General features: G+C 38.8%; 1 protein-coding gene across 1 annotated transcript in view; it reads right to left on the reverse strand.

Annotated features, from left to right (window-relative positions):
• The window catches only part of LOC133560010 (uncharacterized oxidoreductase YjmC-like), a 31,209-nt gene extending 17,294 nt beyond the window's left edge, over positions 1 to 13,915 (reverse strand). Inside the window, exon 1 of the mRNA XM_061912051.1 lies at positions 13,752 to 13,915. Within this exon, the coding sequence (XP_061768035.1) occupies positions 13,752 to 13,888 (137 nt within the window). The 5' untranslated portion in view covers positions 13,889 to 13,915. The remainder of the gene's footprint in view (positions 1 to 13,751) is intronic.
• Between the last annotated feature and the right edge of the window lie 222 nt (positions 13,916 to 14,137).

Consider the following 14,137-nt stretch of genomic DNA (forward strand, 5'->3'; position numbering starts at 1 on the left):
GGCCGCCCCCGACCGTCGGATGCTTACACCATGGAGGAGGGGGGAAAAAAATATCTCAGCCCGGCTGCCTTGCCTCGTCAAGAAACGTGGCTTCCATCGAAGACACTGGCGGTCACCATACCCGTGGCCACACCCCTCCGACTTTCAGATATGACCATATAATCTCACTAAAACACTAGTAACACAATAAGCAGATATGGGATTTTCCAGAATCATCCTAGTAAATGTGTCTAGTAACATCTGAATCGCTCCCGCTGCCCTCGTCTTTTTTTTCTTTCTAGTCCTTCACTCTCACTTTCCTCATCCACGAATCTTTTATCCTGATTTAAATTAATGGGGAAATTGTCGCTTTCTCGGTCCGAATAGCTCTTGCTGCTGGTGGCCATGATTATAAACAATGTTCAGATGTGAGGAGCTCCACAACCCGTGACGTCACGCGCACATTGTCTGCTACTTCCGGTACAGACAAGGGTTTTTTATTAGCAACCAAAAGTTGCGAAATTTATCGTGGATGTTCTCTACTAAATCCTTTCAGCAGAAATATGGCAATATCGCGAAATGATCAAGTATGACACATAGAATGGACCTGCTATCCCTGTTTAAATAAGAACGTCTCATTTCAGAAGGCATTTAAGGTTTATATCTACAAAATTAACTAAAATGGTAGAATGCTAACAGTTAGTATACTAAAAAGATAGTGTCAAGTACCAAAATATATGAATCTCAGGTGTATAACAGCAGAACAAGCTAAAAAGATAGCATGCTAGCGTTAGTATCCTAACATGTTAACATTACATGGCTTGTAAAGTACCACCAAATAACAATATAAAATTGTGTGTATAGCTACAACATTTGAAAAACATGATAACATGCTAACACTTAGTATGCTAACAAGATTGCATAAAGTAACAAAATATATGACTTTGAGGTATATACCTGCAACATTGGTTAATAAGATAGCACGCTAACGCTACTTGCCAACCCTCCCGAAATTCAGCGCCTCTCCCGAAAACCTCCCGAGAGAAATTTTCTCCCGAAAATCTCCCGAAATTCAGCCGGAGGTGAAGGCCACTCCCCCTTCCAGCTCCATGTGGACCTGAGTGGGGACAACTTTTTCCACGTCCGCTTTTCCACAATATGAACAGCTTGCCTGCCCAATCACGTCAAAACATCAACGGATTTAAACAAAAAAAAACTGCACACACAAGGAGACGAAACAGAAGAACGAGGAAGTTACAGCCATGGCGACGCCATCGACGAGCAAAATGAAGAAATACGCTTGCAAGTTCCAAAACAGATGGAAACAAGAATTTCAGTTTATCCAGGAGAGTTCGAAGGGGAAGAAGTATGTTGCCTGTAAATTTTGTAAATCAAACTTCTCCATTGAACACGGTGGCCGAACGGATATACTCAGTCATGAAGGGTCAGAGAAGCACAAAGCGTCCGCAGCGCAGCATCGTTCACAACCCAGTATTATGGGCCACCTCGCAAAATGGAGACACGATGGTGTAACTTATGCTGAGACAAAGTTGGCTATGCTGATAGCTGGAAGCAACATCTCGTTCTCATTTGTGGATGTCTACAACAAATCCGGGAAGTATATGTTCCCGGATTCGGAGATCGCTCGCCAGTACGCAAATGGCAGAACAAAGGATACTCAAATAGTAAAAGGTAAGTGTTTTTTTTTTTTTTTTTAGTAACCTGCAAGCACAGTACAGTTAGTAGAACAACTGTGTTTTTATTACTGTGTATGTGATAGGTGCTGTCTGAAATTCAACTATTTCTTCTATTTATATATATAATAAAATATACATCCATCTTCTTCCGCTTTTCCGAGGTCGGGTCGCGACAATAAAATAATAAAATAATAAAATATATATGTATATATATATATATATATATATATATATATATATATATATATATATATATATATATATATAGCAAGAATTCACTGAAAGTCAAGTATTTATACATACATATACATATATATATATATATATATATACATATATATATATATATAAATATATGAAATATATTTGAAATACTCGAGTTGGTGAATTGTAGCAGTAAATATACTCCTCCCTCTTAACCACGCCCCCAACCACGCCTCAGCCCCAACCCCGACCACGCCACACCTCCTGAAATCGGCGGTCTGAAGGTTGGCAAGTATGCGCAACATTGCTCGCAACTTAGTGCCAAGTAACGATTGTCAATGTCTTTTATGTGTAATCCTACAAAATTGGCAGAAATGTTAGCTTGCTGTCATGCGAACAGTCAAAATGTTACAAAGGTAGCAAAACTACATATTCATAGCATAAATAAATGATTCACATGTCTACACCTGTAAAATTAGGTAGCATCAAGTAATTATAGCAATGATTTATGTCTATACCTTACATAATTGATGAACATTGTTGCATGCTACTATGCTAAAAGTGAACATGCTAACAAGATGTAAGTGACAAAATATATGACTCTGAGCTAAAATGGTAGAAAGTTAACATGCAAACATTCCATGCTAGTAAGGTAGCACTGTAATATTATGTGTATACCTAAAACAGTTGCGAAAATTGTAATGTTAGCAATGCTAACATGCTAAAATTACAATACATGTTGTGTAGCAGCGCTAAATAATTATATAAATTAATTAAATGTGTATACCTAGAAAATTGGCAAATATGGTAGCATGCCAAGAGTATCATAATAGGATACTGCCAAGCAACAAAATATCTGACACTTAGGTGTATGCCAGGGGTGTCCGACTCATTTTAGACGGGGGGGCCACATGGAGAAAAATCTTCTCCCAAGTGGGCCGGACTGGTAAAATCACGGCAAGATAACTTAAAAATAAAGACAAATACAGATTGTTTTCTTTGTTTAAAAATACAACAAGCACATTCTGAAAATGTACAAATCATAATGTTGTCGGGTTTATTTTACACTTACATGTTGCGGCTAATAGTATTCCATCTTTATTTGTCGTGTGTGGAAAACTTGCACTTCCGGGTTTTTCGGATCACCAATCACCGACATACAAGAATGTTCTATTTTGCAATAAATTGTCTTTGTGCTTTTTAGCAATTGTCTTTTCGTCAGTCTCGCTCTCGCTCGTCCTCCACCATCAACCACCCCTCTCTCCTTCCCGGCTGCTGCCTTTAACAGAGCGACAGGTGATTAGATAAGCATCTACGCACCTGTCGCTGATCTCGAATTTGTTCCTAGCACACCCTGCTTTATTGCAGGACTGAAGGCCACACCCCCCTCCATGTCGTTATTTATACCTTCTGAATAAATTATGTGATAATGTTCATCAGTCAACTAATTTATTCAATCTATCAGGATAAAAAAAAAAAAAAAAATCTAATTACAAGATGTTATTTATGTAGTTTGCTCATTTACCTTGACTGGTTCAATAATGTGTTTTTTTTAAGATACAAATAATTGCTATTGCGACATCTAATGGACACATCTAGAACAGCAGTTTTTTCATTCAAAAATTTCGGCACATTTTTATATTTCGCCAAAACTGCGGGCCGTACGTTTGACACACCTGCTGTATGACTAAACAATTAACCAAAAAATATCCCGTATGCTAACATTAGCATTGTAACATTTTACCATTACAAGTTTGCTACAAAGTTACCATAGTGACTTTTATTTGTATATCTACAAAATTAGTGAACATTACAGCATGCCATCAAGATAGCGTCATGTAACAAAATGTAAGACCTGCGAAATTAACTGAAAAGCTAACATGCTAACATGAGAATGCTAACATTACATTGCCAGAAAGGTAGCGCCAAGTAACGATAGCAATGAATTTATGTGCATACCTACAAAATTTGCAAAAACATTAGCATGCTATATCTAACTTGTGCATGCTAAAAGCCAGCAATGCCTTGTCAGCATTTACATAATTAAGTTTGGTTGCTTTATTTTATTGCCATGTTATATATTGAACACAGGTTAGTATGAAGGGAATAAAGTACTTATTAGTATTCAATTTTTTTTTAACGAATGAGGACCTTGCATCAAAACATAAAACCTCATGCCTTTTTAGTTTGTTAGCATCCCAGCATTTTTTACATGACTTTCTGACTGAAGCCATGTAAAAAGTGTGCGCTTTTACTCCATTCTGTCAAAGGGTTAAACTTTGTTGCTCTGTCACATGCTTGACAGGCGCCAGTTCTTCTGATCAGAACCAGATGCAGCCTGTTATGTTTAAGACTGCACAGCGAAAAAAAAAAAAAAAAAAAACATTAAAAAAATTAACACTTGTGCTCATAATATGTTTGTGTAATCTACCCGGCAACAGTGAACCCTCCAATGCCCTCTTTTCCTTTTATCCGTCCTGTGCTTAATGTTTTCCTGTGTTGGCCTTTTGCCAGTTGGAAAGCCAGCAAGAAAGGAAAATGTGCAACTTGGAGAATGCAGATGATTGCATCCAGATGTGGAATGTGCTAGTAAACATTCTCTCCTACAGAAAAAGATGCAAACGTGTGTTCTGCACATCCTTGACCTGCATTCACACTTTAGGTTCAATTCTGATCCAGACACAAACAAACAAAAAAAAATAAAGAAAGGGACAAGCGGTAGAAAATGGATAGATGGATGGATGGATGGTGTGCAATTTGGTGCAGTTTTCTCTGTGTTTATGTTGACGTTTAGATGAGACAAAAAGTTTATATCTTTTTCGTATCTGTCATTGTAACACTGCTCAGTGTCTTTGCTCCTTGTCTCTGCTCCATGTCTTTGTTTCTGCTCCATGTCTCTACTTAGAGTCTTTGTTCCATGTCCTTGCTCTGTGTCTTTGCTCCTCCTCCATGTCTTTGGTCTGTCTTTGCAAAATGTCTTTATCAGTGTCTTTGCTGCGCATTTTTGCTCAGTCAGTATTTCTGCTCCCGCTCAAAGTCTTTGTTGCTGATCCGCCTCCGCTTGAGATGGTCTCCTGTGGAGGTGACTCTTGCTGCTGTCTTGGATCCGCTTAGAACTGAACTCTCGCGGCTGTGTTGGAGCCACTATGGATTGAACTTTCACAGTATCATGTTAGACCCGCTCCACATCCATTGCTTTCGGTCCCCTAGGGGGGGGGGGGGGTTGCCCACATCTGAGGTCCTCTCCAAGGTTTCTCATAGTCAGCATTATCACTGGCGTCCCACTGGATGTGAATTCTCCCTGCCCACTGGGTGTGAGTTTTCCTTGCCCTTTTGTGGGTTCTTCCGAGGATGTCGTAGTCGTAATGATTTGTGCAGTCCTTTGAGACATTTGTGATTTGGGGCTATATAAATAAACATTGATTGATGATTGATTGATTGATTTGTTCCATGTCTTTGCTCCTGCTCTGTGTCTTTTCTCACTGTCTCTGCTTCGTGTTTTTGGTTCGTGACTTTGCTCCTGGTCCGTGTTTTTGTTGTGTCTTTGCTTCATGTCTTTGGTCTGTCTCTGCCCAAGGTCACGGTCTTTGTTTTTGCCCCGCATCCCTGCTCAATGTCTGTGTTCCATGACTATGCTCCTACTCGATGTTTTTGCTCCATGTCTTTGTTTCTGCTCCATGACTTTGCACTGTGTTTTTCTCCCGTGTCTTTGCCCCTGCTCCATGTCTTTGGTCTGTCTTTGCTAAATGTCTATCAGTGTCTTTGCTCCGCATTTTTGCTTATTCAGTATTTTTGCTCCTGCTCAATGTCTTTGTTCCATGTCTTTGATCCTGCTCTGTCTTTTACCATGAATTGATTATGTGGACCCCGAGTTGAACAAGTTGAAGAACGTATTGGGGTGTTACCTTTTAGTGGTCAATTGTACGGAATATGTACTGTACTGTGCAATCTACTAATAAAAGTTTCAATCAATCAATCAATTTTCTCACTGTCTTTGCTCCTGGTCTGTGTCTTTGTTGTGTCTTGGCGCCACGTCTTTATCTGCCTCTGCCCAAATGTTTTGATCTTAGTTTTTGCCCCGCATACCTGCTCAGTGTCTTTGTTCCATGACAATGCTCCTGCTCCATGTCATTGCTCCTGCTATGTGTCTTTGCTTGGTGTCTTTCCTCCGCGTCTTTGCTCCTTCTCCATGTATTTGGTCTGTCTTTGCTAAATTTCTTTATTAGTGTATTTGCTCCGCATTTTTGCTTAGTCAGTATTTCTGCTCCTGCCAATGTCTGTGTTCCATGTCTTTGCTCCTGCTCTGTGTCTTTTCTCACTGTCTTTGCTCTGTGTTTTTGGTTCATGTCTTTGCTCCTGGTCTGTGTTTTCACTCCCTGTCTTTGCTCTGTGTTTTTGGTCCATGTCTTTGCTCCTGCTCCATTTCTTTGGCCTGTCTATGCCCAATGTCTTGACCTTTGTTTTTGCCCCACATCCCTGCTCCGTGTCTTTGTTCCATGACTATGCTCTTGCCTTGTGTTTTTGCTGCATGTCTTTAGTCCGTGTATTTGCTCCTGTTCTATGTCTTTAAATGTATTTTATTTGGACCATGTAAAAAACACAAACAAAAATACTTTAAAAGCACATATTTTTGCTGAAGCCGTCCAAAAGAAGTGGGAAGAAGATTACTTTGTCTGCTCCCACCCTTTTACCATAAACTGCATTCCAAAGAGAGAAAAACAGAGTCTCTGATTTTCCTTGTCTGTCTTTTCCCAGAGTATTTGGTCAACAATTTTAGGCCATTTTTTTAGCGCCACATCTTTGCTCCACGTTTTTGCTCCCTATTTTTGGTGTGTCTTGGTTCCGTGTAGCGTTCACATTTGGGCTCAGCTATTCACTTGCAAGTGGACCGAAACCAACCTCTCAAGTTGTCTCATTCCGCTGGTTTGGTGCACACCAGGTTTAGGACTATGGCTCTTGAACCGATCAAAGCCTATCAGCAGAGAAAAAGCACCAGAGTTGGTTTTAAGCAAACCAGGCAAACGCAGCCTAACTCATGACTCCATGGGATGACCATGTGACTAAATGTTTTGGAAGGACTTCCCTTAATTCTTCCTTTATGTGTTAGAAAATTCCCAACATTAAAGAATCTTTGAAGTCTTTGAAGAATCTTTAAAGTCTTTGAATAATCTTTAAAGTCTTCTTAAACAATGTTCTTTCTAAAATTCTCAGAGCTTTTTACTTTCTGTGGAAAGCCGCCAAAGAAGTCCGGACGGGTAGTTTAGCGTGTTTTTTCCCAAGCTGTCGCTAGCAAAAGATAAAACGTGAAAGGCTGTTGCTGGAGCTTTATCTCAGGCAGAAGTTGCCGCATGTGGTTTTTAGAGCAACGCCAACCAAGACGAAGAACAGATGTGTAACATGAGAGCAGGATTGGAATTATCGGGGCCATAAACAGACTCCCAGAGGAAACGTATGAAATACCAGTTACGTAAGAACCAGGCCAGGCCCCTCTAACACAGTTCATAGTTTGCGGGACAGGGAACATATTCACGACAATAATGTAGATGTTTAAATCATCTGCCTTATATTTGTCTATCTTTTAAACGTCACCTCTTGAAATGTATCAAAATGTTACCAAAATGATTTTCATCAAATTGTAAAATCTGGACTCCCTTAAAGGCCTACTGAGACCCACTACTAGCCACCACGCAGTCTGATAGTTTATATATCAATGATGAAATATTAACATTGCAACACATGCCAATACGGCCGCTTTAGTTTACTAAATTGCAATTTAAAATTCCCGCGGAGTTTCTTGTTGAAAACGTCGCGGAATGATGACACGTGTTTGTGACGTTATTGGTTGGAGGGGACATATTAGCCCAGCACCACACACGGCTAAAAGTCATCTCTTTTCATCGCATAATTACACAGTATTTTGGACATCTGTGTTGCTGAATCTTTTGCAATTTGTTCAATTAATAACAGAGACGTCAAAGAAGAATGCTGTTGGTGGAAAGCGGTGGATTGCAGCTGCCTTTAGCAACCGAAACACAGCCAATGTTTCTTTGGTTGTTGAGAAGCTTTAACACAGAGCGGTCAAGCGGACATGTTTCTCTACGTCAACCAGCAAGATTTTGGATGGGAAAATTGTGATATTAAGTCGGCTCTTACCAGAGACTTGAGTGGATTATGCGACCTCATCCTGCAGTTCAAAAAGGCAGCTGGGATCTCGGCTTCTCTCAGAGACACTGGCATTCACCGCAGCCATCCGACTTTCAGGTATGACTTTATAATCTCACTAAAATACTATTAACACAATAAGCAAATAAGGGATTTTCCAGTATTATCCTAGTAAATGTGTCTAATTACATCTGAAAAGCTCCCACTGCCGCCGCCTGGAGCCGTCGCCTTTTTTTATTATTATTATTTTTTTTTTTTAGTGCTTCACTCTAACTTTCGTCATCCACGAATCTTTCATCCTCACTCGAATTAATGGGGAAATGGTCGCTTTCTCGGTCCGAATTGCTCTTACTGCTGGTGGCTCACATTATAAACAATGTGAGGGGCTCTCGCACCCGTGACGTCACGCACACATCGTCTGCTACTTCCGGTAAAGGCAAGGCTTTTTTATTAGCGACCAAAAGTTGCAAACTTTATCGTGGATGTTCTCTACTAAATCCTTTGAGCAAAAATATGGCAATATCGTGAAATGATGAAGTATGACACATAGAATGGACCTGCTATCCCCGTTTAAATATGAAAATCTCATTTCAGTAGGCCTTTAATGGCCACTTTTTTGCAAATATGTACAACATATACATTTTTATTTTTTGTTATTTTTACCATATCAATCATACAATTTACATCAAATGTCTTTCACAACTGAAAATTTTCTTCTAAATTGTTTCATGTGGCCAAGGAAAATCTAAGAATCCTCGTTGTGTGAGTGACACGGTCTTAGTGGCCGTGCCAGCGACCTGAGGGTTCCTGGTTCGATCACAAGCTTCTACCAACCCTGAGCAAGACACTTTTTAAATTAAACAATTAAACAAGGCGACTCTGTAAAAAATCTGGGTATTATCTTCGACCCAACTCTCTCCTTTGAGGCACACATTAAAAGCGTTACTAAAACGGCCTTTTTTCATCTCCATAATATCGCTAAAATTCGCTCCATTCTGTCCACTAAAGACGCTGAGATCATTATCCATGCGTTTGTTACGTCTCGCCTCGACTACTGTAACGTATTATTTTGGGGTCTCCCCATGTCTAGCATTAAAAGATTACAGTTGGTACAAAATGCGGCTGCTAGACTTTTGACAAGAACAAGAAAGTTTGATCACATTACGCCTGTACTGTATATACCTTTATATACATATATACATACATATATACCTATACTGTATATACCTTTATATACATATATACATACATATATACCTATACTGTATATACCTTTATATACACATATACATACATACATATATACCTATACTGTATATACCTTTATATACATATATACATACATATATACCTATACTGTATGTACCTTTATATACATACATACATACATATATACCTATACTGTATATACCTTTATATACATACATATATACCTATACTGTATATACCTTTATATACATATATACATACATATATACATATACTGTATATACCTTTATATACATATATACATACATATATACCTATACTGTATATACCTTTATATACATATATACATACATATATACCTATACTGTATATACCTTTATATACATATATACATACATATATACCTATACTGTATATACCTTTATATACATATATACATACATATATACCTATACTGTATATACCTTTATATACATACATATATACCTATACTGTATATACCTTTATATACATATATACATACATATATACCTATACTGTATATACATATATACATACATATATACCTATACTGTATATACCTTTATATACATATACTGTATATACCTTTATATACATATATACATACATATATACCTATACTGGCTCACCTGCACTGGCTTCCTGTGCACTTAAGATGTGACTTTAAGGTTTTACTACTTACGTATAAAATACTACACGGTCTAGCTCCATCCTATCTTGCCGATTGTATTGTACCATATGTCCCGGCAAGAAATCTGCCTTCAAAGGACTTCGGCTTATTAGTGATTCCTAAAGCCCAAAAAAAGTCTGCCGGCTATAGAGCGTTTTCCGTTCGGGCTCCAGTACTCTGGAATGCCCTCCCGGTAACAGTTCGAGATGTTACCTCAGTAGAAGCATTTAAGTCTCACCTTAAAACTCATTTGTATACTCTAGCCTTTAAATAGACTCCCTTTTTAGACCAGTTGATCTGCCGTTTCTTTTCTTTTTCTCCTATGGCCCCCCCCTCCCTTGTGGAAGGGGTCCGGTCCGATAACCATGGATGAAGTACTGGGTGTCCAGAGTCGGAACCCAGGATGGACCGCTCGTCCATAGTTGGGACCCAGAATGGACCGCTCGCCTGTGTATCGGTTGGGGACATCTCTGCGCTGCTGATCCGCCTCCGCTTGGGATGGTTTCCTGCTGGCTCCACTTTGGACGGGACTCTCGCTACTATATTGGATCCACTTTGGTCTGGATTCTCACGGTTCTGTTAAGATTCACTATGGATTGGACTTTCACAATATCATGTTAGATCCGCTCGACATCCATGGTCCCCTGAGGGGGGTTTGGGGGGGCGGTTGCCCACATATGCGGTCCTCTCCAAGGTTTCTCATAGTCATCATTGTTGACGTTCCACTGGGGTGAGTTTTTCCTTGCCCTTATGCGGGCTTTACCGAGGATGTCGTTGTGGTTTGTGCAGCCCTTTGAGACACTTGTGATTTAGGGCTATATAAATAAACATTGATTGATTGATTGACTTCACCCTTGCTCCTGATGGGACCTGGTTAGCACCTTGCATGGCAGCTCCCGTCATCAGTGTGTGAATGTGTGTGTGAATGGGTGAATGTGGAAATACAGTAGTGTCAAAACGCTGTGAGTACCTTGAAGGTACTCATTTTTGAACTTATTCAAAGTATTCAGTTAAATGTTGTATTTAGAAGGTATGTATGTTTATCTATTTACAGAAAAGTGTATGTGTGTAGGTACATATTTTGTATTATTTGTTGGGGAGCAGCCTGAATGTGGATGCTGAATGACTATATTTCTTTTTGTGTTGCAGAATTATTAGAAAAGGTAACTTAATTGAATGTAAAAAATTTATGTTGGGCATATAAGCTTTTTTGCTTCTGCCTGTTTCAGTCATGTTATTCATTTTTGAATCGTGATCTATGTCTGAATATGTTTTTGTTAGACTGAAAATAAACAAACTGAAAACTGAACTGAAGGTAGAAAAGTGCTATACAAGTATAACCGTTATACTATTTGACCTTGCACTGGTACTGTATTTGACTACTGTACTTCTACTTGTACTGATACTTCTACCATAACTTCTGTGACTTATTGTGCAACTTAATTGTCTTGTAATTAATGTACATCAGAGCTATTCATTTTTTTGTATTTTTAGTGTATTAGATTCTGCAACTAGTGTTTGGATCCCACTGTACGAGATATCTGAAGAGCATGGAAAAAAGCATTTGACTGTGGTGTAGTCTGCATGTGACAAATAACCTTGAACCTTGAACCAATGAGGGGCCCCCGATTTTGACGGCAGAATGCAATGATGGGGGGTGTTTGCAGCTGTCAATCACAGAGAGCTCTGCTCCGTATGGCGATTGTGTTCTCGTTCTCTTGGCTGCGTTGTTTTTTCCTCCTGCTCCGAGTGGGGCTCGAACCCTGCCTGACTATGTGAGAGGCAAACCTGCTGACCTCCGAGCTAAAAGCAGAGGCGGTCCCACAGAGACATGCATGAGCCCGTCCGGAAGGTGATTTATTCATGAAAAGGAGTATTTTTTTTAAATTGATATTTATTTGTGCATTGTTGCTGTTCTGTTGAGTAGAGTCATGATTCTTTATTTCAAACTGTGTTTTCAGGGCTGAGGAGGGGGTTGTTGCCCCAAAACCCTCTCAGCCCCTCCCACGCTCCTGAGATGAAGTCCTGGAAAAGTTGAGAGCTTATTGCTTTTTTAAAAAAAGCCAAAGAAATAAATGTGATCTTATGAACAGATGAAATACCGCATCACTGTAAATATGCAGCGTCGTCATGCAAAAAGTGCATTGTGCAAACCAAGGTAAAATGAGAATTGTATACTTACGACAGAAACTGCAGTAAAAGTAGCAAAAATAAAACATATGTTTTTAAACAAATTAATATTGTTACACAAACACATTGATTAAAAAAAAAACAAAACAAACAAACAAAGGCCTGTGTTGTAATAGCCCAAGCTTCAGGTGGGTGTGGCCAAACCCCCGTAAAAAAAAAAAGTCTGTAATTGGAATTTAGTGCACATTCTGGCTTTCATGCACTTCCATGAGATCTGTGGTTGGGTCACAACATTAGGAACACCTGGGCCGTCCACTGAGAGCCAATACGATAGGATGGTAACAAATCCCAGCTTTAAAAAGATAGTCATGCTAACCATGCTAATGCTAACCATAGACCAGGAGTCACCAACCTTTTTGAAACCAAGAGCTACTTCTTGGGTACTGATTAATGCGAAGGGCTACCAGTTTGATACACACTTAAATAAATTGCCAGAGATAGCCAATTTGCTCAATTTACCTTTAACTCTGTTATTTTTAATAATTAATGATATTTATCATTGTGGAAAAACTGACAATCCAAATGATTTCTCACAATAAATATATATTTTTGATGACATGTTTTAAATAGGTTAAAATCCAATCTGAACTTTGTTAGAATATATAACAAATTGGACCAAGCTGTAGTTCTAACAAAGACAAATCACTATTTTTTTCTAGATTTTCCAAAACTAAAATTTTAAAAGAAATTCAAAAGACTTTGAAATAAGATTTAAATTTGATTCTACAGATTTTCTAGATTTGCCCGAATATTTTATTTTTTACTTTAATCATAAGTTTGAAGAAATATTTCACAAATATTCTTCGTCGAAAAAACAGAAGCTTAAATGAAGAATTAAATTCAAATTGTTTTATTATTCTTTACAATAAAAATTAAAAAATTTACTTGAACATTGATTTAATTTGTCAGGAAAGAAGAGGAAGAAATTTAAAAAGCATATGTGTTTAAAAACCCTAAAATCATTTTTAAGATTGCATTTTTTCTCTAAAATTGTCTTTCTGAAAGTTAGAAGAAGCAAAGTAAAAAAATAAATGAATTTATTTAAACAAGTGAAGACCAAGTCTTTAAAATATTTTCTTGGATTTTCAAATTCTATTTGAGTTTTGTCTCTCTTAGAATTAAAAATGTCGAGCAAAGCAAAGCTTGCTAGAAATTAAATAACATTTAAAAAAGAGAGGCAGCTCACTGGTAAGTGCTGCTTTTTGAGCTATTTTTTAGAACAGGCCAGCGGGCGACTCATCTGGTCCTTACGGGCTACCTGGTGCCCGCGGGCCCCGTGTTGGTGACCCCTGCCATAAACTGTTTTATATATTACGACATTGCATTTTAAACGTACAGTATGCTGCTATTGATAGCAGCCCATAGGCCAATGTTGTGAAGTGTGGCAGGAAGTCACACGACACCGCACGTGTGTCGCTTGTAATAGCTGAATACTTTGAATAAGTTCAAAAATGAGAACTTCTTTCAGGCCTGCAAATATGTGACGCAAAATGAGGAAGATAAGCTCTCATAACCTGACAATAAACGTTCAGTATATTCATTATTTCTGCAAAAAAATGTGCATCTTTCTGCATGTTTCTCTGCAACAATGCAATGAAGAAAAAGTAGCGGTATCTTACCTGCTCATGTTTCCTGTCTTGTGTTGTTGCTTCGACAAGTTAAAAAGACACAAAGCACACTGCTGTCTTTGGTTGTGCTGCTCTCCAATGTGTCCTTCCAGCCCTGCAGGCAGTGGCCCCGCCCACTCCCGGGTCATGTGTCTCTATCTCCCAGGTATGTGCATGTTGCTTGTAGGCCAGAAGGCGTGTCCCGTATAGGGAGGCTCCGTAGTGTGCATAGGGGACTTTGTGTGACCGTGGCTGTGAAGCCGTTACACAACCGCCAGTGACAGTGAAATCTATAACATCAAAATACTTACAATTTTTAAATTGATCATTAGACGACAATAATCCAGACAACAGTAAGTCTTAGTTGTGTAATAGTACTGCACATCTGGTTGGAAAGA

The sequence above is a fragment of the Nerophis ophidion genome, linkage group LG10 (assembly GCF_033978795.1).
Source record: "Nerophis ophidion isolate RoL-2023_Sa linkage group LG10, RoL_Noph_v1.0, whole genome shotgun sequence".
NCBI lineage: Eukaryota > Metazoa > Chordata > Actinopteri > Syngnathiformes > Syngnathidae > Nerophis > Nerophis ophidion.